The sequence below is a fragment of the Asterias amurensis genome, chromosome 13, assembly GCF_032118995.1.
Source record: "Asterias amurensis chromosome 13, ASM3211899v1".
Lineage (NCBI taxonomy): Eukaryota > Metazoa > Echinodermata > Asteroidea > Forcipulatida > Asteriidae > Asterias > Asterias amurensis.
In genome coordinates, this window is record NC_092660.1 from 8,137,138 (window position 1) to 8,164,838 (window position 27,701).

The 27,701-nt window shown below is 39.2% G+C and overlaps 1 protein-coding gene and 1 pseudogene across 2 annotated transcripts; both read left to right on the forward strand.

The window, feature by feature from the left end:
* On the forward strand, positions 1 to 27,060 carry LOC139945873 (uncharacterized). 2 transcript variants are annotated; one of them, XM_071943370.1, is made up of 14 exons: positions 1 to 82; positions 10,748 to 10,857; positions 13,187 to 13,296; positions 14,962 to 15,174; positions 16,855 to 16,998; positions 18,730 to 18,994; positions 19,977 to 20,214; positions 20,648 to 20,755; positions 22,389 to 22,658; positions 23,488 to 23,667; positions 24,372 to 24,548; positions 24,978 to 25,151; positions 25,400 to 25,513; positions 26,877 to 27,060. In XM_071943370.1, exons 6-14 carry the CDS (start codon positions 18,741 to 18,743, stop codon positions 26,922 to 26,924), a joined length of 1,563 nt encoding a protein of 520 aa, XP_071799471.1. In that variant the 5' UTR covers positions 1 to 82; positions 10,748 to 10,857; positions 13,187 to 13,296; positions 14,962 to 15,174; positions 16,855 to 16,998; positions 18,730 to 18,740; the 3' UTR covers positions 26,925 to 27,060. The 2 variants fall into 2 exon arrangements, with proteins under 2 accessions (XP_071799471.1, XP_071799472.1); XM_071943371.1 differs by lacking the exons at positions 1 to 82; positions 10,748 to 10,857 and having other exon boundaries at positions 12,904 to 13,296.
* LOC139945914 (uncharacterized) lies at positions 11,995 to 12,537 on the forward strand (annotated as a pseudogene).
* Positions 27,061 to 27,701: the final 641 nt, after the last annotated feature.

Here is a 27,701-nt window from a genome sequence, read left to right on the forward strand (position 1 = left end):
GGGGTTTCAAGACAAGTGCGAACGTCATACATCTTGGGGAGGTTTCAATCGTCATATTTCCGGATACTGAAATGGCAAATAAGTATGTTTAAACCTAAATGTTCACTGTTATTGTATACATGTACATGCTTACTATGGTGTTGTAGATAGGGATGTGAATGTCAGTGAAGACGGTCGGTTTCAATCGTTGGTTTCAATTTGTAAAATTAATTAGCACGACATGTACGTATACATGTATCTGACATGACAGAGCACGACTATAGTGACAGGCAATCTAATAAACTAATAACCTGGCATGCTCGGCGCGGTGTTCCTCTTGCTATATAAACACTAGGGACCAATTGTGAGGTATTTCATAGGGACCCCAATCCACGGAAACAAGCCAAAGATATAAATTGGCTTTGTTGGGTTATCCTTGTTTTGTATATTTTTGTGTCCAATTTTTATTGTGTTCGTCTGTTTCAGATTGCTGTGTATGTATTTTTGACACGTTTTTATCCAAATAAATTCAAATCAAATCAAATCAAGTCAATGATAGTAGCTTGGCATGCTCTGTGCCGTGTCTTTGTGCTGTGTGTACTTTATTACGCACCAAGTTGGGTATTTTTGTGTCCTATTTTTATTGTGTTCTAAATTAATTTATCTTAATTCATCGTCTTTTCTCCCATTGTTGTGACGGTTTCGATCGTCATAATTTAGGATACTGAAATGAAACTTAAGTATATTCTTATATACTTATGAACTTATGGTAAACGTATTTACCATGGTGTTGTAGAAAGGGATGTCAATGAAAATTATTGCTGGATGTCGGTGAAGACATTCGGTTCCAAACGTTGGTTCAATTTGTAAATATAACACGACTATCTCATTTTTAATGAAAGTAGTTTTATAGGCAACTTACTAATAGCCGTGCATGTTCTGCGCGGTGTCTCCCTCTGTGCTGTGTCACTGTGTGTACTTTAGGGACCAAGATGGGTAGTCAGAGACATCCCAATGATTTATTTGGTTATCCTAGGATCGGTTATCCGAATATTTTTTGTATGGTTCTTACTTAATTTATCTGATTCCATCGTCTTTTCTCCTATTGTGTATGTATAGTTAACATTCAAATAAATTCAAAGTCTTGTTCTTGGCAGGTTACATGTATGACCTCGATATTGTGAGAGTTTTTAAGAACTGTAATCAGAGGATAATAAATTTGTTCTACCAGGGTCATTGGTGCAAACATGTACTTGTATGTCTACATGTGAAGTTAAAGTCGCTATTAAATATTTATAAATATATAACTGTTTACATGCATTTCTTCATAAAAATTCCCTTTTTTTAGTCAATTTGTAAACAAAACACCCATTTAAAAAGCACTACATCAGAGGCAATTTTTATGTACATAAAAAAGGTTGATCAACTTTAAGCGCAAAATGGGGTATGCTTTCGGCGCCTTTTCCCGCTGGCGATATGCTATGGCTGCATCCGCAAGGGGTCTCTAGTGTCACACCTTGTTGAGGTTTCAATCGTCATAATTCTGGGTTCTGAAATGAAACTAAGTATATTTTTATAAACCTTAACATTCACTTATTGTGTACGCGCTTACTATGGTGTTGTAGAAAGGGATGCGAGTGTCAGTGAAGACGTTCGGTTCCAATCGTCTTTTTCATTTTGTAAATATAACCACGACTATAAGGGCCTACTGACATTTTAATGATAATAATTTTATAGGCAACTTGATATTCACCTGGCATGCTCTGCGCGGTGTCCTTCTGTGTTGTGTGTAATTTAAGCACCAAGCTGGGTGTTTCATAGGGACCAAACAGAAACAAGCCACAGATATTGGCTTTATTGGGTTATCCTTGTATATTTTTGTGTCCTATTTTTATTGTGTTTCTAAACTAATTTCTCTTATTTCATCGTCTTTTCTCCTATTGTTATGTTTGTATTTTGAAATGTTTTGAAAATCTGAATAAATACAAATCAAATCAAATCAAAGTGTTGTTCTTGGCAGGGTATGTAATTGTAGTATTTACACTAATTGTACAAAGACTGTGGTGTCATAGTTATTTTTATTGATTAGTCTGGTCCGTGTCATTTTTAATTTTTTTATTTATTTTAATTTTTTTATTTCTGTTTTTGGTTGCTTTTGTTTTTTGTCCTTGCCGTCCAAGTCGATGTCTGTCTGTTGAAATTATCCTAATTTCTGTAGTTATTTTCTTCAAATTGTATACATTGCATCCGTCCTTCATTTTTATGTTCATAAATATTTGTTTTCTAGTGCACTATAGTGTATGCTTAAATTGTTATTGTCGACGTGAAAAATAAATGTTCATTTGTGGGATGTTTTTAAGGAACTGTTATCAGTGGATAATAAATTTGTTCTACCATGGTCATTGGTCCAAACATGTTCTTGTTGGTCTACATATGTTATTTAATAAATAAACGTCGCTGTTAATATTTATAAGCGTATATTGGTTTACATGAGTTTCTTCATAAAGAGACTCCCTTGTTTGAGTCAGTTTGCTAGATGTCAGTGAAGACATTTGGTTCCAATCGCCTGTTTCAATTTGTAAATATAACACGACTATAGGGCCTGTTTATATTTTTAATGATAGTAATTTTATAGGCAATTTGATAGGTGGCTGCTGCTCTGCGCGATGTACCTCTGTGCTATGTGTACTTTAAGGACACATTATGTATTTCAATGCGACCCCAATGGAAATAAGCTTTATTGGGTCACCTCGGATATTTTTATAACCTTGGGATGTCAAGAGATGTTCGAACTGAACACCAAGTCAGTAGGGCATGCCAGTCTTTTATTGGCTCAATATTCATGTAAATGTTAACCTTTTGATAGAATGGCTTTATAAACCAACCCTCTGTATTGATGAAATTGTAAACTGTACACGGGGCAGTATACTGTAGTATGCACAGACACACGTTGTGCGTGGCAGTGTATGGCGTGGCCATCTGCGGGACACACTCACACCGTACAAACCAGCGCACTGACCAATCGACCAAACGATCGGCGTAAATTGGTGTTTTTTGTTATATGAATAAGATTATCTTGAGAAATATAAAGGTGTATTATACTAAACAAACAGGGTTGTCAGCAAAATCTTTGTTTCTTTTTATGTCACAGCCGTTCATCCTTCGCACTTATTGTTCGACGTATTTTTTTAGAACAATGAGAAAAAGACGTGATTACCATTGGCAAACAGCTTACTTTAGGTGAAGAGGTAACGACCCCCGGGGTTCCCTGCATGAGGCATGCTCTGGCTCCCGCCGCGTAGTTTGTCTAAAACACAAATGTCCCATTGTGGGGCTAGGACACGATTATCCTCAATGAGCATACATTCTACACTATTTTTGCACAGTCTGGCACTGTAGTGTTTTTATTGTTCGATGTATAAGTCAATTGAGGGGGAACCAGACACGTAAAAGGTCCCATTATGCGGCTAGGATACATTTCTCTTTTCTCGTTTAGCATACCCTCTACACTGGCTCAGTCTGGCTCCTGTATTTCTTATTCCCTTTTTGTATTTATAAGGGTATGTATGGGAAGCCAGACAAACGGTTAGCTTCGGTACACGCGAGCAGTGGGAAAAAAACTCCACTGGAGGTTTGCATGCCTGATTTTTGCTTAATCAAAATTGCCGATAATATTGAACAAATTGCGGTATATCAACATTTTCTATATTTCGTTATGATTAAAAATATTACATCCGCAGTATCTATCTCCAAAAAACGTTGTGTATATAAGTATTTTCGATATATCGACGGACGTTATTTAGCTGAACAGTCAAAAATAAATATGGTTACGCGGGTGTTGGTAAGTTAACTGGGTGACCTTGTAACTGTCACGGTTAAATAGTCTCTACTGGTCATTTTTTGTGGGTTGGTTCTGACAGAGTGAAATAAAATTTTGAACTCGTGTTTCAGACAAATTTTAATACTGTAATCGCTTTGTTTTGTTTTTTATCCACTGTTTTCGCTTTAAATAAACATTTTATTTGGTTCTAATTCAGTGTATTTATGTCATCAGCCAATTGAACAATAAAAACACATTGTGCCAATCTCTTTTTTATATGACCCTGGATTATTTCTTCATTTTCATATAACTGCTTAATTATTTGCTAACTGATTTGTTGGTTTTCCTGTAACCTTGTGAATGTAAAGCATTGTGAGAGTTTATGTAATATTAAGAATAACTTACTTTTCATTTGATTCATTTGTTGAGTCCTACGTGGTGATGACGTTGTTAGAGAACTGTTTCTTCCTCGCAGTCATCTGTTTTCTGATCATCAACTCACTCTCTATGGATCACTGTCATCTGTTTGCATAGCATCAACTAACTTTCTATGGATCGTTCTCCTCTCCAACCACGACACTTTTGGAATGCCGCAGTCACCCACCTCATCTATTAATGGCCATGGACGTATGAACTTGAAACACTGATAACCATTTTCTTAGTGGTGTCAACCATTAGGCCCCTCGTATATGGAGCGCTCTACGCGACCAAGGCTATCGATCGGTATTAGTTAGGTGTAGGTGGGCATTAAATATCTTAAACGCTGTTACCTATGTTATCATATATGTAATGTTAACAAAACTTTAGTCCCTAAACAGGTTGCCTGGTTACTAACTGTATTCTTTTTGTTGTCTAGCAGGACGAGGCCCTTTGATGCATGGAGCGCTCTACGCGGCTAAGCGAATTGGTCGGTTCTAGTTAGGTGGGCATTAAATATCTTATACACTGTTACCTATGTTATCATATATGTAATGTTAACAAAACTTTTGTCCCTAAACAGCTTGCCTGGTTACTAACTGTATTCTTTTTGTTGTCTAGCAGGACGAGGCCCTTTGATGTATGGAGCGCTCTTTGCGGCAAAGCGAATTGGTCGGTTCTAGTTAGGTGGGCATTAAATATCTTATACACTGTTACTTATATATGTCATGTTAACAAAACTTTATGTCCTGAACAGGTTGCCTGGATCCAAAGCTCCCTTGTCTTCCCTGGTTACTAACTGTATTCTTTTTGTTGTCAATCAGGACGAGGCCCTTTGATGTATGGAGCGCTCTGCGCAGCTAAGCGAATTGGTCGGTTCTAGTTAGGTGGGCATTATATATCTTATACACTGTTACCTATGTTATCATATATATGCAATGTTAACAAAACTTTATTTCCAAAACAGGTTGTTCCAACTCGATCCTACTCTGCGGCAGTAGTTGTAGACTGGCACTCTACCTAACAAGTTTCTATGATACTTGCAAAAATGGGAATATATTGAAGGGATACAAACTTTTATGAGGTGGTGACGTTAATAGCGAGAAGTCCATTGATCCAATAAGAGAACCTTAGGTGCGGTAGTAGGTAGACTGGCACTCTACCTAACAAATTCCTATGATACTTGCGAATATGGGAATATATTGAAGGGATACAAATTCTTTATGAGGCAGTGACGTTAATAGCGAGAAGTCCATCGATCCAATAAGAGAAACTTCGGTGCGGTAGTAGGTAGACTGGCACTCTACCTAACAAATTCCTATGATACTTGCGAATATGGGAATATATTGAAGGGATACAAACTCTCTATGAAGCGGCGACATTAACAGCGAGAAGTCCACACGATCCAATAAGAGAACCTTCGGTGCGGTAGTAGGTAGACTGGCACTCTACCTAACAAATTCCTATGATACTTGCGAATATGGGAATATATTGAAGGGATACAAACTCTTTATGAGGCGGTGACGTTAATAGCGAGAAGTCCACACGATCCAATAAGAGAACCTTTGGTGCGATAGTAGGTAGACTGGCACTCTATGTAACAAATTCCTATGATACTTGCGAACATGGGAATATATTGAAGGGATACAAACTCTTTATGAGGCAGTGACATTAATAGCGAGAAGTCCACACGATCCAATAAGAGAACCTTCGGTGCGGTAGTAGGTAGACTGGCACTCTACCTAACAAATTCCTATGATACTTGCGAATATGGGAATATATTGAAGGGATACAAACTCTTTATGAGGCGGTGACGTTAATAGCGAGAAGTCCACACGATCCAATAAGAGAACCTTTGGTGCGATAGTAGGTAGACTGGCACTCTACGTAACAAATTGCTATGATACTTGCGAATATGGGAATATATTGAAAGGATACAAACTCTCTATGAGGCGGTGACGTTAATAGCGAGAAGTCCACACGATCCAATAAGAGAACCTTCGGTGTGTTAGTAGGTAGACTGGCACTCTACGTAACAAATTGCTATGATACTTGCGAATATGGGAATATATTGAAGGGATACAAACTCTTTATGAGGCGGTGACGTTAATAGCGAGAAGTCCACACGATCCAATAAGAGAACCTTCGGTGTGTTAGTAGGTAGACTGGCACTCTACCTAACAAATTGCTATGATACTTGCGAATATGGGAATATATTGAAGGGATACAAACTCTTCATGAGGCAGTGACGTTAATAGCGAGAAGTCCACACGATGCAATAAGAGAACCTTCAGTGCGGTAGTAGGTAGACTGGCACTCTACGTAACAAATTCCTATGATACTTGCGAATATGGGAATATATTGAAGGAATAAGAACTCACTCTGGTGCAGTGACGTTCTGAGCGAGAAGTCTGATCGATCCAATTAGAGAACCTACTCTGCGGTAGTAGGTAGACTGGCACTCTACGTAACAATTCCTATGATACTTGCGAATATGGGATTGTATTGAAGGAATAACAACTCACTCCGGTGCAGTGACGTTCTGAGCGAGAAGTCCACACGATCCAATAAGAGAACCTATGGTGCGAAAGTAGGTAGACTGGCACTCTACCTATTGACAGGTTTCTATGATACTTGCTAATATGGGATATATTAAAGGAATAAGAACTCACTCTGGTGCAGTGATGTTCTGAGCGAGAAGTCCGAATGATCGAATAAGAGAACCTACGGTGCAGAAGTAGGTAGACTGGCACTCTACGTAACAATTTCCTATGATACTTGCGAGTATGGGATTGTATTGAAAGAATAAGAACTCACTCCGGTGCAGTGACGTTCTGAGCGAGAAGTCCGATCGATCCAATTAGAGAACCTACTCTGCGGTAGTAGGTAGACTGGCACTCTACGTAACAATTTCCTATGATACTTGCGAGTATGGGATTGTATTGAAGGAATAAGAACTCACTCCGGTGCAGTGATGTTCTGAGCGAGAAGTCCGAATGATCGAATAAGAGAACCTACGGTGCGGAAGTAGGTAGACTGGCACTCTACGTAACAATTTCCTATGATACTTGCGAGTATGGGATTGTATTGAAAGAATAAGAACTCACTCCAGTGCAGTGACGTTCTGAGCGAGAAGTCCGATCGATCCAATTAGAGAACCTACTCTGCGGTAGTAGGTAGACTGGCACTCTACGTAACAATTTCCTGTGATACTTGCAAATATGGAATTGTATTGAAGGAATAAGAACTCACTCCGGTGCAGTGACGTTCTGAGCGAGAAGTTCGATCCATCCAATAAGAGAACCTACTCTGCGGTAGTAGGTAGACTGGCACTCTACGTTACAATTTCCTATGATACTTGCGAGTATGGGATTGTATTGAAGGAATAAGAACTCACTCCGGTGCAGTGACGTTCTGAGCGAGAAGTCCGATCGATCCAATTAGAGAACCTACTCTGCGGTAGTAGGTAGACTGGCACTCTACGTAACAATTTCCTATGATACTTGCAAATATGGAATTGTATTGAAGGAATAAGAACTCACTCCGGTGCAGTGACGTTCTGAGCGAGAAGTCCCATCCATCCAATAAGAGAACCTACTCTGCGGTAGTAGGTAGACTGGCACTCTACGTAACAATTTCCTATGATACTTGCGAGTATGGGATTGTATTGAAGGAATAAGAACTCACTCCGGTGCAGTGACGTTCTGAGCGAGAAGTCCGATCCATCCAATTAGAAAACTACTCTGCGGTAGTAGGTAGACTGGCACTCTACGTAACAATTTCCTATGATACTTACGAATATGGGATTGTATTGAAGGAATAAGAACTCACTCCGGTGCAGTGACGTTCTGAGCGAGAAGTCCGATCCATCCAATTAGAGAACCTACTCTGCGGTAGTAGGTAGACTGGCACTCTACGTAACAATTTCCTATGATGCTTGCGAATATGGGATTGTAGTGAAGGAATAAGAACTCACTCCGGTGCAGTGACGTTCTGAGCGAGAATTTCGACCGATCCAATAAGAGAACCTACTCTGCGGTAGTAGGTAGACTGGCACTCTACGTAACAATTTCCTATGATACTTGCGAGTATGGGATTGTATCGAAGGAATAAGAACTCACTCCGGTGCAGTGACGTTCTGAGCGAGAAGTCCGATCGATCCAATTAGAGAACCTACTCTGCGGTAGTAGGTAGACTGGCACTCTACGTAACAATTTCCTATGATACTTGCAAATATGGAATTGTATTGAAGGAATAAGAACTCACTCCGGTGCAGTGACGTTCTGAGCGAGAAGTCCCATCCATCCAATAAGAGAACCTACTCTGCAGTAGTAGGTAGACTGGCACTCTACGTAACAATTTCCTATGATACTTGCGAGTATGGGATTGTATTGAAGGAATAAGAACTCACTCCGGTGCAGTGACGTTCTGAGCGAGAAGTCCGATCCATCCAATTAGAGAACCTACTCTGCGGTAGTAGGTAGACTGGCACTCTACGTAACAATTTCCTATGATACTTGCAAATATGGAATTGTATTGAAGGAATAAGAACTCACTCCGGTGCAGTGACGTTCTGAGCGAGAAGTCCGATCCATCCAATAAGAGAACCTACTCTGCGGTAGTAGGTAGACTGGCACTCTACGTAACAATTCCCTATGATACTTGCGAATATGGGATTGCATTGAAAGAATAAGAACTCACTCTGGTGCAGTGACGTTCTAAGCGAGAAGTCCGATCCATCCAATTAGAGAACCTATGGTGCGGAAGTAGGTAGACTGGCACTCTACGTAACAATTTCCTATGATACTTGCGAATATGGGATTGTATTGAAGGAATAAGAACTCACTCCGATGCAGTGACGTTCTGAGCGAGAAGTCCGATCGATCCAATAAGAGAACATACTCTGTGGTAGTAGGTAGACTGGCACTCTACCTAACAAGTTTCTATGATACTTGCAAATATGGGAATATATTGAAGGAATAAGAACTCACTCCAGGGCAGTGACGTTCTAAGCGAGAAGTCTGATTGATCCAATAAGAGAACCTATGGTTCGGAAGTAGGTAGACTGGCACTCTACCTAACAAGTTTCTATGATACTTGCAAATATGGGAATATATTGAAGGAATAAGAACTCACTCCGGTGCAGTGACGTTCTGAGCGAGAAGTCCGATCGATCCACTAAGAGAACCTACTCTGCGGTAGTAGGTAGACTGGCACTCTACGTAACAATTTCCTATGATACTTGCGAATATGGGATTGTATTGAAGGAATAAGAACTCACTCCGATGCAGTGACGTTCTGAGCGAGAAGTCCGATCGATCCAATAAGAGAACCTATGGTGCGGGAGTAGGTAGACTGGCACTCTACCTAACAAGTTTCTATGATACTTGCAAATATGGGAATATATTGAAGGAATAAGAACTCACTCCAGGGAAGTGACGTTCTGAGCGAGAAGTCCATTCGATTCACCAAGAGAACCTACAGTGGGTAGTAGGTAGACTGGCAATCTCTTGATTTTTTTTTTTTTAAGAATCTTTTTGTTTTTTTCAATGACATATTTTAACCAGTTTTTGCCTTTTTTTTATTTCCCTTAACAACAATTTTTGTGTGTTTGTCTACAGATGGTGCCGGTTAATTGTTCATTCCACTTATCTTAACTCTGTAAAGTTAAGAACGAGAAGTCCACTCGATCTACTAAGAGAACCTACTCTGCGGTAGTAGGTAGACTGGCACTCTAACTAACAAAACCCTATGATACTTGCGATTATGGGAATATATTGAAGGAATAAGAACTCACTCCAGGGAAGTGACGTTCTGAGCGAGAAGTCCACTGGATCCATTAGAGAACCTACTCTGCGGTAGTAGGTAGACTGGCACTCTACCTAACAAAACCCTATGATGCTAGGGCTTGATAATATGGGATTGTAATGAAAAATAATAAAAACTCACTCCGAGTTAGCGACGTTAATAGCGAGAAGTCCCCTCGATCCACCAAGAGAACCTACAGTGGTTAGTAGGTAGACTGGCACTCTCTTGCTTTTTTTTTTTTTTAAGAATCTTTTTTTTTTCAATTACTTGTTTTACCAGTTTTTACCTTTGTTTGGTGTTTTAATTTTTGTGTTTGTGTGTAGATTGTGCCGGTTTATTGATCATTCCCCTTTTCTTAACCCTGTGTAACTAAATAAATTTAAATGTTGTTGTGTTTTTGACTATCTTTTAATCAGATTTGTTGTCCGGTACTTTTATCGTGGGGGTCAAAGGGCTAGGAACGGCCAGGAATGTGTGTGAAGTATTGAGCAACTTCTCACCCATGAAACATTCTATATGGCCAGCGTCTCAAATAGCCTCTCCTAGTCAAACTCCTACTGCCCGGCTTCCCGTGCCGATCCCTGTTTAGAACAGTGGGCAGAGGTGTGTTTTAAGTTAAGCAAATGACAGTACGTACCAAGAAAAAAACATTGACCATAATCTGCAGTTTGTCACTGACGAGAGGGTTCTTAATGAGAAGTATTGTTTCTTTGTTACTTTCAGGTCACATTTCAAGGTTCAACATATCCAGTTACATAGATAGGAAGAAGACAACGGGAAAAGGATTCTGGTTTGACATTCCTGCTATTAATCTGCTCATAGAGAAAATAGAGGTGAGACAACATTCTCATTTAACTTCAAAATGTTACTGATCTTATGAAAAGCGCTTGTAACCGTTTATAAAATGCATATGGTTGAAAGTAAAATATAACTATGCACATTATGCCCCGCATTTGCACAGTTTTTCTAATGTGTTCTACTAACATGACACGCCAGCTTGTGGAGTCAAATTTTATACTCCACAAAATGGTTGACCATGTTAGTTTGCGAAGTAAAAGAAAAACCACACAATTTTGGGCCATATTCTTGTGGCTCATTGTATTCTACTTCTAAAACATCTTTCTTAACATATGCATATTATATTAAAAAAAACAAATTAAAAAACGATTTCTTAACACCAAATAAGTCCAATCCCAGGCAACGCGTCCCTTTAAAGTAAATTTGAAACACTTTATTCTTATGGTCAATTGATAGCAACAAGAATGTAATAATAACCTAGTACATTATTGTTTGCCGTGATTCACTTTTATGCTTGCCATCATCATTGTAACCCAACACGACACTACAGGCAAGGCTTTATGCTTATGTGGCTGTGTATGGTCAATGAAAAAATGGGCCAGGGCTTACTTCCCTCACAAAATACTCTATAACAAACTTATAAGACACTTATAGGAATCTTATAAGAACCTGTATTGAGCAGTCTTATAGAATCTTATTAGAGTCTATTGAGCAGTCTTATAAGAATCTCATGAGAGTCTTATGTGATTCTTACAAGTATTTAATATGTAAATTAGTGAGATCTCAAAAGAAATACACCAGGATCTTTTGAGAAACTTCCGAATGTTTTTTTTTCTCTTCAGAATCTCATAAGAAGTGTATAAGAATCATTTCAGAATACGATTTTTAAACGGAAAGTGTCATCTACTGTGCGTTGCAATCGTTGTGACATTGAGGCAAGGTCATGCTCAGTAAGTTATCAGACTTAATAGTATGCATGAGTTAGATAAGCATAAAGCAAACCAAATCAAATCATAAGTCAAGTTGCTGTCACTGGCGCCCCACTTACACTGCATTTTTTCCTAGTAAAGTTGTTTGTCTAAGAAAGCAGTATTATATTTCAGCCTAGTCCGTTACCTTACTACTTCTTACTACATTTAACAGCGAAGTTTTGACAACGTTTCCTGTGCATCATGTCTTCTACGACCAAGAAAACAAAAACATCCAGTAAGACGGCTCCTCTGCCTGCTGCTGGGGAGAAAAACAAGAAACCTGCTACAATTTCTTCTGCTCTGACCTCGCCTTGGGTCGACGAGCGAAGTAAAGAAACCCACCCCCCTTGCCTTGGGCGGGAGGAGAACGTGCAAAGGCACAGTTACAGAACCTTGAGCCAGAGAAAGGGTCGCCTTGCCCTCCTTCCCAACGGCATTCTCCGTCCATGGCCCCTAGAGTTTCTCGAGTTCCACAGGCACAGTTTGTTGCAAACACCGGTACGGGTTTTACCTCGCCTTGGGTTGCCCCTCCAACCGCAAACATCACGGCAGGGACCGCTCAACAACAGTGGAATTTTCCTGCTGACGCTAGAGGGCAGTATACCAACATGGCGTCGCCCATGTACCCGTTTTACGGTGGGATGAATCCGTTCATGTTCGGACAATATGGACAACCTATGACAGCCCAATGGTTTAGAGAGGTATTTATGTGCTGGGGCATGGGCTCATTTGCATTTTTATGAATGGAGGAACTTTCCATTTTATTTAAAGGGTGGTTCAGACCGTATTAAATGGAACATAATACAGGGTGAGTCTCTCCTCCTACGGCTTCATATAATTCCAATTATATGTCAGGTAAGTACCTTAACATAATTTGAAATTTTCTGCTTATTAATGGCTTACATATTCGACCCATGTTCTCATCTGTAAAGCCAACTATAAAATAATGTGTCCCCATCCCCGCAGTATGCACAGTGCTGGGCTAAGTTTCATAAAGCTGCTTAAGCACAAAAAAACTAGCTAAGCATAACAAAATTGTGCTACCAAAAAAAGGTTACCAGCCTAAAGCCTGAAGCCCTTTTCAGTCATCTGTAAGTACACAATCTTTCCAACAAGGCTATTTTTTCTTTTATCATTTTACAGTACATGACCAAAACAATGTTTACAGTAAAAGGCATGGTCTAAAACAACAGTTTGAAAGTTAAACTTCACACACCTTTTTTCAGAAAACACTGAGCTTTGCCTGTGGTCGTTTTGTGGCATGAGCGATATGTTGTATGTTTGAAGTTAAGCAAATGACGGTACTTGCCCCAAAAAACATTGACCATAATCTGCAGTTTGTCACTGACGAGAGGGTTCTTGTTGAGTAGTATTGTTTGTTTGTTACTTTCAGGTCACATTTCAAGGTTCAACATATCCAGTTACATAGATAGGAAGAAGACAACAGGAAAAGGATTCTGGTTTGACATTCCTGCTACTAATCTGCTCATAGAGAAAATAGAGGTGAAACAACATTCTCATTTAACTTCAAAATGTTACTGATCTTATGGAAAGCGCTTGAAACCGTTTATAAAATGCATATATTTGAAAGTAGAATACAACTATGCACATTATGCCTCTCGACTAACGGGACTAGCAAGCTTGTGGGGTCAAATTTTGTACTCCACAAAATGGTTGAACATGCAATTTTGCAAAGTTAAAGTAAACCACATGATTTGGAGGCATATTCTTGTGGCTCATTATATTCTACTTATAAAATTACTTTCTTACCATATGCGTTTCATAAAAAAAAAAACGCTTTTTATGCACCAAGTTGCCTTACCCAAGCAGCGTGTCCCTTGTAAACTTGAAACACTTTTTTTTTATGGTCAACAATTGTTAGCAACAATTGAGTGTGATATTAAAGGCAGTGGACACTATTGGTAATTGTCAAAGACTAGCCTCCACAGTTGGTTTATCTCAACATATGCATAAAATAACAAACCTGTGAAAATTTGACCTCAATCGGTCATCGAACTTCGGAGATAATAATGAAAGGAAAAAATACCGGCGTTATACAAAGTTGTGTGTGTTTCGATGGTTGATTTCGAGACCTCAAGTTCTAAATCTGAGGTCCCGATATCAAATTCATTGAAAATTACTTCTTTCTCGGGAAAGTACTGAGTATACAGTGCTAACACACATCGGTGTATGGGTAAAAACCAAAATTAATATTCTTTATCCCCGATGCAAATTTAACATCTATTATACTTCTTTCTCAAAAACTATGGCACTTCAGAGGGAGCCGTTTCTCACAATTTTTTATATCATCAACAGCTCCGCATTTCTCGTCCCCAAGAAAGGTTTTATGCTAATAATTATTTTTTAGTAATTACCACTGCCTTTAAAGTAAATTTGAAACACTTTTAGTTTATGGTCAATTGATAGCATTAATCAAGTGTGTTATTAACTTATATCTGTTAGCCTTTTTAAATGTTTAAGCCTGGTTTCATCATTGTTACCCAAAATGAAGCTACAGGCAAGGCTACATGCTTTATGTGGCTGTGATTGGTCAAAGAAATACTCTTACAAGAAACTTTTAAGGAACCTATAAGAATCTTATTAACATCTAATAAGAACCTGTATTGAGCAGTCTTATAAGAATCTTATCAGAGTCTGATAAAATTCTTATAATTTTCTTATAAGTATTTTATATGTAAATTAGTAAGATCTCAAAAGAAGGATGTTTTAAAATTAGAATATAATGATCCACACAAGTATCACTCAAAATTGCACGGTTTTCATTTTAGGTCGCGAACTAACACGGTTGGCGTGTTTGTCGACGAGGTAAAATGAAAACCACGCAATTTCGAGGCATATTTGTGTAGATCATTGTATTCTACTTTTACAACATCTTTCTAACCATACCGATTTTATAACAAACGGTTACATGACGCTTTTCAAAGACCAACTCGACCGATCCAAGGCAACGTGTTCCATTAAACATAAAGACATTTTGTTTTAAATAAACTTTGGGTGAAACTTCTGATGTGTGTTCCTGAGAATCCTTACAAATTGGTAAACTTTAACTATCTGTATTTAAAAAAAGATCAAACATGTTCTCAGAATCTTTTGTGACAACATTTTATTCCTTCAAATATATTTATTAATGGTTATGTTTTTGTTCAGTTTGTTTACAGGTGCACTTTGACAAGGATCAATTTGAACCTCGACCAAAGGACTGAAAGTTTAGGCAGACTTCTGTCCCAACCATCTTCCCTCACTGCAAAGTATCCAAACTAAACTGATGAAGAAATCAACACTTGTCGAGATAACTTGCGGATTCTCAAGACTTGTGCTGCAAAGTGTTGCAAGCGCACGTTATATTATATGTTGCGAATAGTAAGAAGCAACACAACTCAGTATTTCACCTGACAGGTAGTTGGGTCAATGTTTAAGCACGATTATAACAGAGTAGAGAAAAATAGTAGTCGCGACTCAAATAATAATTTGTAGTCACGACTTTAACACTAAAGCACACTAGGCGCCCCGGCCTACTTTTGCATGTAAGTAAACCACGGGTATTATCCTGCGAATGCAAATCAAATTTTTAAGTCACTGTTGTGTTCCCAGTGAAAGTTTTGCAGGAGTTGAGCACAATTAGTCAGCTGTAGCATTTTTTTATTGCGAATTGTGACGCTCAAGAACACATTCCCTGCTAAGCTGTTAAATACGCTTAGCGTAAGCACAATTCCATGATTACGTAAGCGCTGCGATTCTTTCCTTTAAAAGCCATTGGCCCAGGACCAAACTTCACTAAAGCTTTTTAAACACAAAAAGCAGCTAAACACAAAATGTTGTTGACAAAATGGCCGACCGTGTTTCTTCGCGCAATAAAAGGAAAAACCATGCAATTTCGAGGCATGTTTGTGTGGATCATTATATTCTACTTTTAAATTATCTATCTACCAGTTTGCATTTCATAAAAACAGCTGTAAACGCTTTTCAAAGACTAACTTAACCGATCCAATGCAATTTCCTTTAAGGTTACCAGTCAAAAAACCATACCTTATGTGCAATTTATTACTGGTATCCTGCTTACTTTTTGGCTAAGCAGAAAAATTTTAAGCATTATATATGCTGAAGCAGCTCTCTGAAATTTGACCCAATTCAGCGCCTTGATGCCCCTTGAACTATTCCAGTTGAAGTTTAAAAATCCCGCAATAGAGGAACCCATTCCTAAAGAAAATCTTCCCTTACAGAATCAATGGAGAAGTCCTAATACTTTATACCCCCATCACACCGCACTTGTTCTCACTCATAGTTACATATAAAAACTAGAGGGCGCACTGGTGATGCTGCTTGCACAAACGCGACAGGGACCGCAAGGAGACACGCACGCCATTCTGTACGCGCGTTGAATATGAAGTGGACTTTGACTGTTTACTGCTTGATAATTTTGCCTGTAATTAAGAATTGTGTTAATCAGGGAATCAATGTGTGGTGAAGAGGTTTTCAACTAGTGGTTTAAACCTGCTGAGGCCTGGTTCTTGATAAATTTACCAAGACAAAGTGGAGGTAAATTATCAAGAACCAGTGTTTAAACCACTAGTTGAAAACTGATTCAACACTTTTTGGTCAAAAAGTAAAATAAATGCAAAAATTATGTTCAATGATTTCTTTCAACACAACACCCCTCCAACTATGAAATGGAAGGCCCTCGAGTATACAACTCCTTATAAGGAGATTGCTGTGCTCGTCGCGTGTATCACGTGATGTTGCACAACTATTCCAGCCGTTGCTCTCAACCAATAGGAATGAAGAAACTGTCTTATAAGCACGGGTGCAAGCTCGCGTGTCAGGCCCATGTTTCAACACTTTTTACTGGTGTTATATCACCCCTTCAAACACCCCCATGTGATGCCCTCTTGACCAATCAGAATGGATAAACTGTCTTAAGTATTTATGAACAAAAAATTATCTATGACCCCACTTTTAAACATGAGCAGTATAATTTGAATCCATCCCTATTGATTTTATACTTGACCTTCACCCCCTTCTTCCTTTTCTCCAACTCAATAGTGACTGTGCAGAGGTCCTATCCTGTCACTTGGTGGTGCTAAAGACATCAAGACGACCTGCTGGTTGACCTTTGGGTTATTGGTTCACAAAGCATGCAAGGTCAATAAGATCTGTACCCAGGACAAGCTCAATGAGTACTCATTGGTAAGTCAAACCTTTCTGGAGTGGTTAAACTGTTATCATCCTTAAGCATAACAAAATGATGCTTACTAGAAAAAGGTTTACCAGCCAAAATACTATGTCACATGAAACAATTTGTGACTGGTATCTTGCTTAGGTGTTAAGCATAATTCTCTGCTTAGGCAGTTTTATTAAGAAATCGGCCCAGGGTTCGAATCCCATTCAAGTAGCCTGTGGATTTTACTTTTTGTTAAAACTTTCTTAGTTACTAAGCTGCTTAGGATTGGGTGTCCCTTGGCCTCTTTGGAAAACCGTCCCCATTCAGGTCTATTTCTAGCTAAATGCTCTACCTCATGAAGTGGAATGTTGATATCTTCCTGAACTTGAGCCTTCAAGCGCAATGGTGGACGCCCTCGTTGGCGTGGAGTGTTGAAGTCATAGTAGTAGACCAGGTTGGGTTGCCTGTAGGCTGGCATTTTGATGACATGGCCAAACCAATTCAGGCGACGTCTGGTCACTACATCCCTAATTGTTGTGGTCATGTTAAGTTGCCTGCGTATGTTAAAACTAAAATAAAAAATAAGTTGCCTGTGTATATTAAAGACACTGGACACTTTTGGTAATTTTTAAAGACCAGTCTTCTCACTTGCTGAATCTCAAATTATGCATAAAATAACAAACCTGTGAAAATTTGAGCTCAATCGGTCATCGAAGTTGCGAGATAATAATAATAATAGAAAAAACACCCTTGTCACACGAAGTTGTGTGCTTTCAGATGCTTGATTTCGAGACCTCAAATTCTAAATCTCAGGTTTCTAAATCAAATTCGTGGAAAATTACTTTTTTCTCAAAAACTACGTCACTTCAGAGGGAGCTGTTTCTCACAATGTTTTATGCTATCAACCTCTCCCCATTACTCGTTACCAAGTGAGGTTTTATGCTGATAATTATTTTTAGTAATTACCAATAGTATCCACTGCCTTTAAAGTAGAATGACTTGAAAGAAGTAATTTCAGTAAGGAAGAAGAGTGATTTGGGAAGGGGCCAAGTAATGACTAAACCATCATTTGGAATGACGTGAAAGAAGTAAGTTCAGCAAGAAAACAAATTTGAGTCTGGAAGGGGCCTACATAGTATTGACAAAACCATTGTTTTGGAATGACTTAAAAGAAGTAAGTTTAATAAGTGGTGGAATAATTTGAGTTGAGTAAGGGACAAAATCATTTGGGAATTACTTGAAAAAAGTAAGGTCAACAACGGAAAAGAGTGATTTTGGAAAGGGCTAGTGTTGGCAAAACCATCGTTTGGGAATCACTTGAAAGAAGTAGATTCAGCAAGAAAAATGGGTTGATTTAGGATGGTGCAAAGTATTTAGATAACCGCCCTCTGGGAATGACTTGGAAAAAGTAAGTTAAGCATGGAAAAAGACCGATAGGTAAAAGAAAGCCAAGTAATGATAAAATTGCCCTCTGTGAACAGTTTGAAAGAACAAGGGGACACAATTTTGTGAAAATTAGAAGTCACTCCTTGCAGTCAATTTGACTTGAGTGGAAGCTTTTTCCCTTAATTTAACACATTTTTTATCATGGGTGGGGGGAAGGACACCAAAATAATTAAATCCTTGAAAAGAAGACAAGCTTTTCCCGAAAGTCGATGGATGACTCGGAAAATGAGTGGAGGGAAATTTGTGCAGGTTCGGGTTTTTTCTCCATTGCAATGGCTGTGTCTTTATATGTTCATGACTTTCTGTAAAAGGATCTGAGAAGATGCAAGAGCTTGAGAATAAGATCCTCACCAGCCAAGTGCCGTACTCCTATCGCAAGATCTTCAGTCTCTGCCGAGGAATGCACGAGATTCCAACACAGGTTGGACTTCCCCTCAAGATCTCCTTCGACACCGCTGCCGTCCTGGCCCTGGATATCTCTGGCAAGGCTCGCATGACACCTACCCTGACTGAGGTGCTTAAAACCAAGAATGGGAAGATGAACAATATCAGCGTCGCTGGATCAGTTAAGCCAAGGTAAAAGCCCTGTCATTCTACAGCCGCCCTGTCTGTCCCTCCATGACTCTCTTGACGTTAGGTCTTTATTTCGTTCATTTGGATAAGTTATGCCAAGGTAAAAGCCCTGTCATTCTACAGCCCCCCTTTCTGTCCCTCCATGACTCTCTTGACGTTAGGTCTTTATTTCGTTCATTTGGATAAGTTATGCCAAGGTAAAAGCCCTGTCATTCTACAGCCTCCCTGTCTGTCCCTCCATGACTCTCTTGACGTTAGGTCTTTATTTCGTTCATTTGGATAAGTTATGCCAAGGTAAAAGCCCTGTCATTCTACAGCCTCCCTGTCTGTCCCTCCATGACTCTCTTGACGTTAGGTCTTTATTTCGTTCATTTGGATAAGTTAAGCCAAGGTAAAAGCCCTGTCATTCTACAGCCGCCCTGTCTGTCCCTCCATGACTCTCTTGACATTAGGTCTTTATTTCGTTCATTTGGATAAGTTATGCCAAGGTAAAAGCCCTGTCATTCTACAGCCCCCTTTTCTGTCCCTCCATGACTCTCTTGACGTTAGGTCTTTATTTCGTTCATTTCATTTATTCTGACTGTGAAACCAATTACTCTCAGAAAAGCAAACTTAATCACTGTACTGGCCAAGAACCAAAATGGAGAGAAGACATGGAAGGAAATTTCAGTTTTAGATGTGGGAAGAAAATCCCAGAGATTTATTCTATGGGAAAACCCATACAGTCGGGTAGGGACTGAAAACCCAGTCCGCGTAGTGCCCCTGGCGTGCTTTGAATGGGGGTCCTAGAGGCGGAAGGTGAGGAAGACACCACTACGTCAACCAGACCATGCAGCCAAGTAATTCTGACATAACATTTTGTGGGGGTTTCAATTGATGTGGCCGGAATTAACCATTTCTTTTCAAGGAGTTTTTGTCTCCGACCAAGCCTTATATTTTTTCAGTATACACTTTTAAATGTTTTGGCCATTTTCATCCAATGCAGAGTTGCCATCACCATGGAAGCCAAGATGATCACTGGTTTTGATGACACCGTCAGGACCGGCCTCGGACTGGTTGGTTCCTTGAACTCCTCCGCCGTTCTGAACGGCAACGTCATCGTAGACGTTCCCAAGAGGCTCTTCAAGTCCAAGCTTGATACCCCGACCACTGAGCACCAGGTCCTCTCCCTCCGAAGCAGACCTTTCACTTGCAACTTCCTCGTCGGGGCCAAGTCAACAGAGGTAAACAGCTTTGTTTCTTTATGTTATTCAGAATAAGTTGTCCACATACTCCACTGTTTTTCAACGGTGTATTGATTTTAGGAGAAGAAATAAAAAATGTCTAATATTGTCTAAATGTCTAATTTAAAAAAAAAAAATTCCAAAAATGAAGCCAACTCCGTTTTGTCTGTAATTTCCGTCAATCTTCAAACTGGAAGAACGTTGGCTTATTTCTTTCAAAGATGATGACATACATGTACTCACATCTTCTAATAGTATCAAATAAAAATGTATTTTACAACATTTATTGCGTGAGGAAACCTCACAATTTTTCTTCAAAGAAAGAGAACACCTCTGTTTAAAACTATTCTAATTTGTCCCTGTTTGTGATGAATTCTTTAGAGAGGTCAAAATTGTTTTTGTTTGGGTTTTTTTTTTTCTTGGGTATTTCTAGGAGAGTGTTCAAGAGCCAGTGATCAGAAACTCAATGGAGGTCTCATCAAGATCCATTCATGAGAAACGCATTGTCCAGGGAGAACTGATGGCCAAGAAACCTGTTACCGTAAGAAAACTTATTGCCATCTATTAAAGACACTGGACACTGTTGGTAATTGTCAAAGACCAGTCTTCTCACTTGGTGTATCTCAACATATGCATAAAGTAACAAACCTGTGAAAATTTGAGATCAATTGGTCGTTGAAGTTGCGAGATAATAACAAAAGAAAAAACACCCATGTCACACAAATTTATGTGCTTTCAGATGCTTGATTACGTTACTTCAGAGGGAGCCGTTTCTCACTAGGTTTTATACTATCAACAGCTCCCCATTACTCGTTACCAAGCAAGGTTTTATGCTAATAATTATTTTGAGTAATTACCAATAGTGTCCACTGCCTTTACCAAATGTTATCAAGAATATATTTTGTTCTTTACTCTTTTTTTTTTACACAGAATCCCTTATCCTCATGGAATACAGCTCAGGGGAGGCCCCAGAGGTCGATTTCACAAAGAGTTAGGACGAGTAACTCGTCCTAACTTAGGATTAATCTTAAGGTCTGCATGCTACAGTGCAGGGTTAGAACTTGTCCTAAGTCCTAAGATTAGTCTTAAGTAATAGGAAGAGTTTTGTGAAATCGACGGCAGGTTTTTTTTCCTCAAGGTTAACCTAGTCTTGGTTCAAGACTCTCCTGGATTTGTCACAACAGGGCGCGCTATCACACCCAACGCGTTATCAACCACGAACCGCTGTCACCCGAGAACTGCTATCACAGTAGAGTCTTGGCATATTCGTTAAATCTCCCCCCCAAAAAGGGGCGAGCTCTGCGGGAAACCTACGCACGCGCATTATGTTTCCCCCCGATTTTTGGGGGGAAATTTAACGAATGTGCCAAGACTCCTGTGATAGCGGTTCTCGGGTGACAGCGATTCGTGGTTGATAGCGCGTTGGGGGTGATAGCGCGCTCTCTTGTGACAAATCCAGGAGAGTCTTGAACCAAGACTAGGTTACCCGGCACACTTTCACACTGTCCCCGCCTGGGTCTCTATTCCACTGGGTTCCAGCTGCTCGTTTCAAGGCAAGAATTCCTTGGTGTTTTACTGCTTACCAGAGCAGGGGTGGCTAGTCCTAGGGGTGTCCCATTTGCCGGGGTAGATCAGGGATAAAGATATCCTAGTTTGAAAAGGGCTGGTCGTTATTTCCTGTGTTTACATGCGGGGAATCGTCTTATCTCGAGTGTTTTTTGTTTTTTGCCATTGTTAACAATAATGAATGTAAACACGCCAATTTAAGTCTTTTTAACTTCTGTCGTGTATTTTGTGATATTTTTAAAAAACCTTAATGAATTAAAATTGAATTGAATTGAAAATTGAATTGAATAGCAGAATTAATAATAATAATAATAATAATAATAAAAGTAAGACATTTGTAAAGTGCCATATGACAAAAGCCTCTAAGCGCCTAAAGAGAACAATAAAATAAACAATGAGAGAAAGATACAAGGTACAAAAAAGCAAATTACAAAAAAGCAGCAATGTATACTTTCCAGAGTCTATGAAAAAACTTCCACAGGCAAATCACTCAGGTGATTTTAAGCAACCATATATTTTCTGTCTTTTTGGAGCAAGGTTTTGGTTAGAGTAGATAGAGCCTTACTATTTGCTTTATATATGTGGGTTTTATAAAATCAATTTTTCAGGACAAGTACTTGATGAAGAAGAACTTCACAACTGAATCCAGTTCAGAGGAATTCTCCGAAGGGCACGGAAGTGATCATTCTGACGACAAGAATAAAAATTATCCTCCCCAATTGAGCCAGTCGGTTCTGAAGTTGAACCACACAGACTTTGAAAACTGGATGTTCCCTAACGCCAAGTCGGCTGAGACAAAGACGACCACTCACAAGATGGCGCATCATCAGACCCCAATAAGTGGCAGCAGCTTTGAGCTCTTTAACGTCTTGGTCAATGTAAGTCAGTGAGCCTTAAGATAGTTACTCGTCAAAAAAATTTGATGTGTTATTTATAAAAAAATTTAAAATGAAAAATAGCCCAACACAAGGCAAAACGCCCACTTGTCAATAGACCCTTCTTATGAAAGATGTAAATTGTCACTGGGGTGTGCACTTACATTTTGGATGGCAAAATAAGGGACCAGTGTGCTGTTGTGTGTGCAGCTATAATGACGGAGTGATGCAGACGCGATTGTGCGTCTGCTTAGTGCACATATCTATGACATTTGCCAACCAATTGAGTCTGTACCCATGCGTGAATGTAATTAGCATATTTCATGGGAAGGGTCTATTACTCTTCAAAGATTTTTTTAGACGGTTTTTTACAATTTTTGTTTAATGAAAAATTGGCCAACACAAGGCAAAAAGTCCACTCAATGATCCATTTGCATGTTAGATTTGATTGTTGTCTGGTACAATGATGTCCTTGATCACAAATTACCACTTTTAAAAATTTGAATTGAACTATCGAGACAGTTGCTATGTCACATGAATATGGGCAAGCTTTTGCATATAGTTAAGTAAGAGAAGGTAACCACCTTTACACAATTCTGAATGGATGTGATGGCACAATGGTACCAGGGTTTGCTCTAAAAGCTTGCTTTGGACCATTTGATATAGCGACTGTCTCTATAGTATGAGGAATTAAAATGTAAGCGGTAAAATGGAACTAAGCAAGTCATTGTACCAGACAATCTTAAAATCTACTCACAAATGGCTTACTTCAAAGTGCATGGGTTGCTAGTTTGGTGAATATTCATGTCAACTAGTTATATTTGAATTATAGATCAGCACCATTGGAAGCCAGCCCATCCGTGAGTTGGTCAGCCAGATCAGTTTGGACCAGCAGGATGAGTTCTACAAAGCTCTCCGTATCGACATTCTCACCAACAAGAAGACATTCATCAGGGATCCGGTCCACCAAGACCAGTTCCAGGATAGCGTTGATTATGCCAACGCGGTCAAGGTACAAAGAATTTCCCATTAAAGCCTCATGGTTCGTACTTACTGCGAATGTGAAGCGAATTTTTGACGTCACTTGTCCGATTTTGCAGCGAAAGTTTTTCAGGAGTTGAGCACAGTTCAACTATTGCGAATTATTTGGTGCGAATTTGTGACGTAAACATTCGTATCGCATTCGCATTCGCAGGAAGTATGAATATTATGTTGCTTAAAAAAAATTGGACCTTTATCCTCTGGTTGGGTTGGCACAGTTGTGTCTTGCCTGGCTTTTCCACCTCCTTTTATGTATATTGATATACTGAAACCTTTTATCCCAACATCTGGCCGGTCCAGTCTTTTGTAGAATTTAACAATTTTGTAAGCATGTCATTTCATTGTTGCCATGCAATGCTACCGACTATGTGTTGTGTTTTCAACCGAAATAGTATGTGGCCATTGTGTATAACCATCATCAAATCATGTTAAATCATCATTGTATTCTCCTGAAGACGAACAGAGTATACTGTTTGAAACGTGGAGACCCAACTGGCTCTTTTCAGAGCCAACACTCACCCTTAGTGATTTACACATGCTTGTACCCGCAAGTTTACTATTTATTTGTAGTAGTGTTTTCTTATTTCTCCACACCATGCAAAACTTCAAACAATACCTATCATCATATTCATCGAACAAATCTCCAGAAAAACTTTAATTTACTTTTCTTTACAGACCCTGTGCATCCAAGCGGAGGTGGAACACCCAGCCAACGTCATGACTCTCCCAGCCAACGAGAAACTAGAATCTGTGGAAGGACTTTCAGATGTCGCAAAAGATCCTAAAGTCCTCTTCAAGTTCAACACCCAGTGGGGAAGAAGCTGTATGACCGACCAGAAGATTCAGCTCAAGGTACGATTCAGAATGATTTCAAATAATTTAACTTAAAGGCCATGGACACTGTTGGTAATTACTCAAAATAATTGTTAGCATAAAAACTTACTTGGTAACGAGCAATGGAGAGCTGTTGATAGTATAAAACATTGTGAGAAACTGCTCCCTCTGAAGAAACATAGTTTTTGAGAAAGAGGTGATTTTTCGCTCGAATATTAAAAGACTTCAGGCCTGAAGCCTTTTATTAGGCATCTGAAAGCACACAAATTTGTGCAACAAGGGTGTTTTTTCTTTCATTATTCTCTTGAAACTTTGATGTCAAATTGAGCCCAAATTTTCACAGGCTTGTTATTTTATGCTTATGATGGGATACACCAAGTGAGAAGACTGGTCTTTGACAATTCAAGACAACCCATTTAGACCTTGACACTCTCTCTTTTTTGACAGGCCCGTGTTGAGAGATCAGAGGAACAGAAGAAACGTCTGAGTGAGGAAACCCCATACAAGATGGAGTGCATGGAGGACCTTAGAAACGGCAACAAGTACACCGAGGCCTGCAAGAGATTCCGTCTGGAACGTGACGAACTCCGCGCTGTTAATGCTGAACTCACTCACAATGAGGTATGTAGGTTTCATTGGAGCTCATGTTTTATTGTCGGTAAAATGATGATGTTGGTTGGGGTCTTTGTTAATCTAAGAATTAATTCTACACAGGGCAGGGTTCTCCCCTTGCACAAGCTAGGGTATTGTGTACAACACAAATTAAGGAAAATGTGTTCAAATGCTGGATAATTTGTACTGTTTTTGCTATTTTCTCCAAGCGTTCACATTTGTATCATTTCAGTGTTTTGTCGTCTTTCCATTTACAGAAAACGAGCAGGGTATACTTGGAGGCTTTCTACCAGGGCATTCAGATGGTGAAGAATATGCTTTGGCAGAATGTCAGGACAAAGCAGGCTAAAGTATTCAACCTGGATAAGACGGTGAGTTGTAGGAATGGATTACTCCAGTCTAAGGATTCTAGGGTTTGCTCATATTATGTGATGGGCTCTGCAAACATGAGCCACAAGGGGGACAATTGGCTTATTGGGTTTTATACGTGGTTGAAAAGAGCAAACAACAAGCTTCATTTTGACATATCTTGCACACTTGTGTGATGTTTGGTTCAAAAGTTATGACCTTTTGAAAAATAGAATGTCACAATCTGAAAATAACCCATACTGGGGAAACAGCCGTTTAATAAAAACATCACCTATTGATGTCTAGGGGATGAACAAAAAGAACATGTTTTATTCACCTGCATTGGTCAAAAACAAAGGTTTTTCAAAATGTGAAAATATAGACCCTAAAGAAGCATAACACCACATAAAAAATAAAAATAAATTTTGTTCAACCTCCCGTCACTCAATAGCCCTGTACTGGAAAGTGGGTTGTGAGACAAAGTGACTCATTTTTGTAGTACCTGTCACAAATATTAAACAAGGGTGTCTAAAATCTGGTGACAAAAATCCGGGCCCAATTTCATTGTGCTGCTTAATGTCCAATTTTGTGCATTTTTGTGCATACTGTACAAGTTTCTATTTCACATTTCACACTCTTTACGACGTCTGCAGAATAAAGACGTGCAGAGTTTACTGTTAAATAACCACAACAACGGTTCTTTTTTAACCATATTTTTGTTCAGGGGTGCTATGCAGAAGCTACTGAGCCAGTTAAACACATTGACAAAATAGGGAGACTAGTCATTTTGTTTGTTAAACCCAAACGTATTTAAAATTTACCCAGTCACTTTTCATTGTGGTTTATTATTTGATATTAGAAAATGTTTTCTTTAGAATATTTGAGCACATGGACATTTTGTTTTTAAAATTTAGCTTGTTGCAGTTAACATTTCTATCCAAATATGGTGTCCATACCTATCTTTGAATGAACTTGCTTAAAGGCAGCGGGCACTATTGGTAATTACTCAAAATAATTATTATCATAAAACCTTGGTGACAAGTAATGGGGAGAGGTTAATGGTATGAAATACTATGAGAAACGGCTCCCTTTGAAGTGACATAGTTTTCGAGAAAGAAGCAATTTTTCAAAAATTTGATTTCTAGACCTCAGATTTAGAATTTGAGGTCTCGAAATCAACCAGCTAAATGCACACAACTTCGTGTGGCAAGGGTGTTTTTTCTTTCATTATTTTACAAATTTGACGACCAATTGAGCTCAAATTTTCACAGGTTTGTTATTTTATGCACAATATTGAGATCAGCAAGTGAGAAGACTGGTCTTTGACAATTACCAATAGTGTCCATTGTCTTTAAGAAACGTTTCCTTTTTTTAAATACATTTTAGGTCCTTTTTAGCGCAGAGATTGAAGAAAACCAGAAAACTTCAATGTGACCATGAAAGACATTAGAGAAAATATCCACTTTGACCGTGTCTGGATCCCGATGATAGTCCAGGATTCTCATATTGTTGCCCCCTACAATATGCAGAAGCGCATAGTCCAGAGCTACGGACAGGAATGGCTGAGCGGACGTAATATCAGTGAGTTGATAGATGAAGTCCATTTTTGGCAAATCTGTGGGTTTTGGAGTTTTTTTTTTGTTTTTTGGGGGGGGGTTCAAATTCCGGTCATGACATTTGTGTCCTTGAGAAAACCCAGATCTATAAATAGGAACCTGAGAGGGCTGACACAGTATTGTGTTTGATTAACTCCTTAGTGGTAATGTAAGCAGCCTCTATTCTCCCCAGGGAGTTGAGAAAGTTAGAGGTCTGGGCCCAATTTCATGGCTCTGCTTATCACCGAATTCTGTGCTTATGATCACGATTCCCCGCTTGACATGCTACACCGAATTTCTACGCTAGCCTTGTAAGCGTAGAATGCCTAGTAACGCACAAGCCAAAATTCACCGCTAACCGGTGAAATAAGCTTGCCGTAAGCACAGAATTCCCTGCTTCCATAAGAGCCAATTCTGTGCTTATGGTAAGCAGAGCCATGAAATTGGGCCCTGGTCGAAGTGTATTCAATAATACTAGTCTTTCTTCGCTTACACCGTTAATGCAGAAATGTGGCGCTTGCACTGTAAGCAGAGAATAGTGATCTCAAACGCAGAATTCAGCGGTACGCATTAGCAATGTAATGGGGCTAGCCAGGACGAGCTGTTCCTGTTTTGA

What these genes read in the sequence shown, in the direction of transcription:
- LOC139945873 (XM_071943370.1), top strand. Translation starts at nt 18,741, where the DNA reads ATGCAAGAGCTTGAGAATAAGATCCTCACCAGCCAAGTGCCGTACTCC. An exon ending in ACCAGAAGATTCAGCTCAAG is followed by an intron (nt 24,549 to 24,977) that starts GTACGATTCAGA and finishes CTTTTTTGACAG; the next exon opens with GCCCGTGTTGAGAGATCAGA. An exon ending in CTGAACTCACTCACAATGAG is followed by an intron (nt 25,152 to 25,399) that starts GTATGTAGGTTT and finishes TTCCATTTACAG; the next exon opens with AAAACGAGCAGGGTATACTT.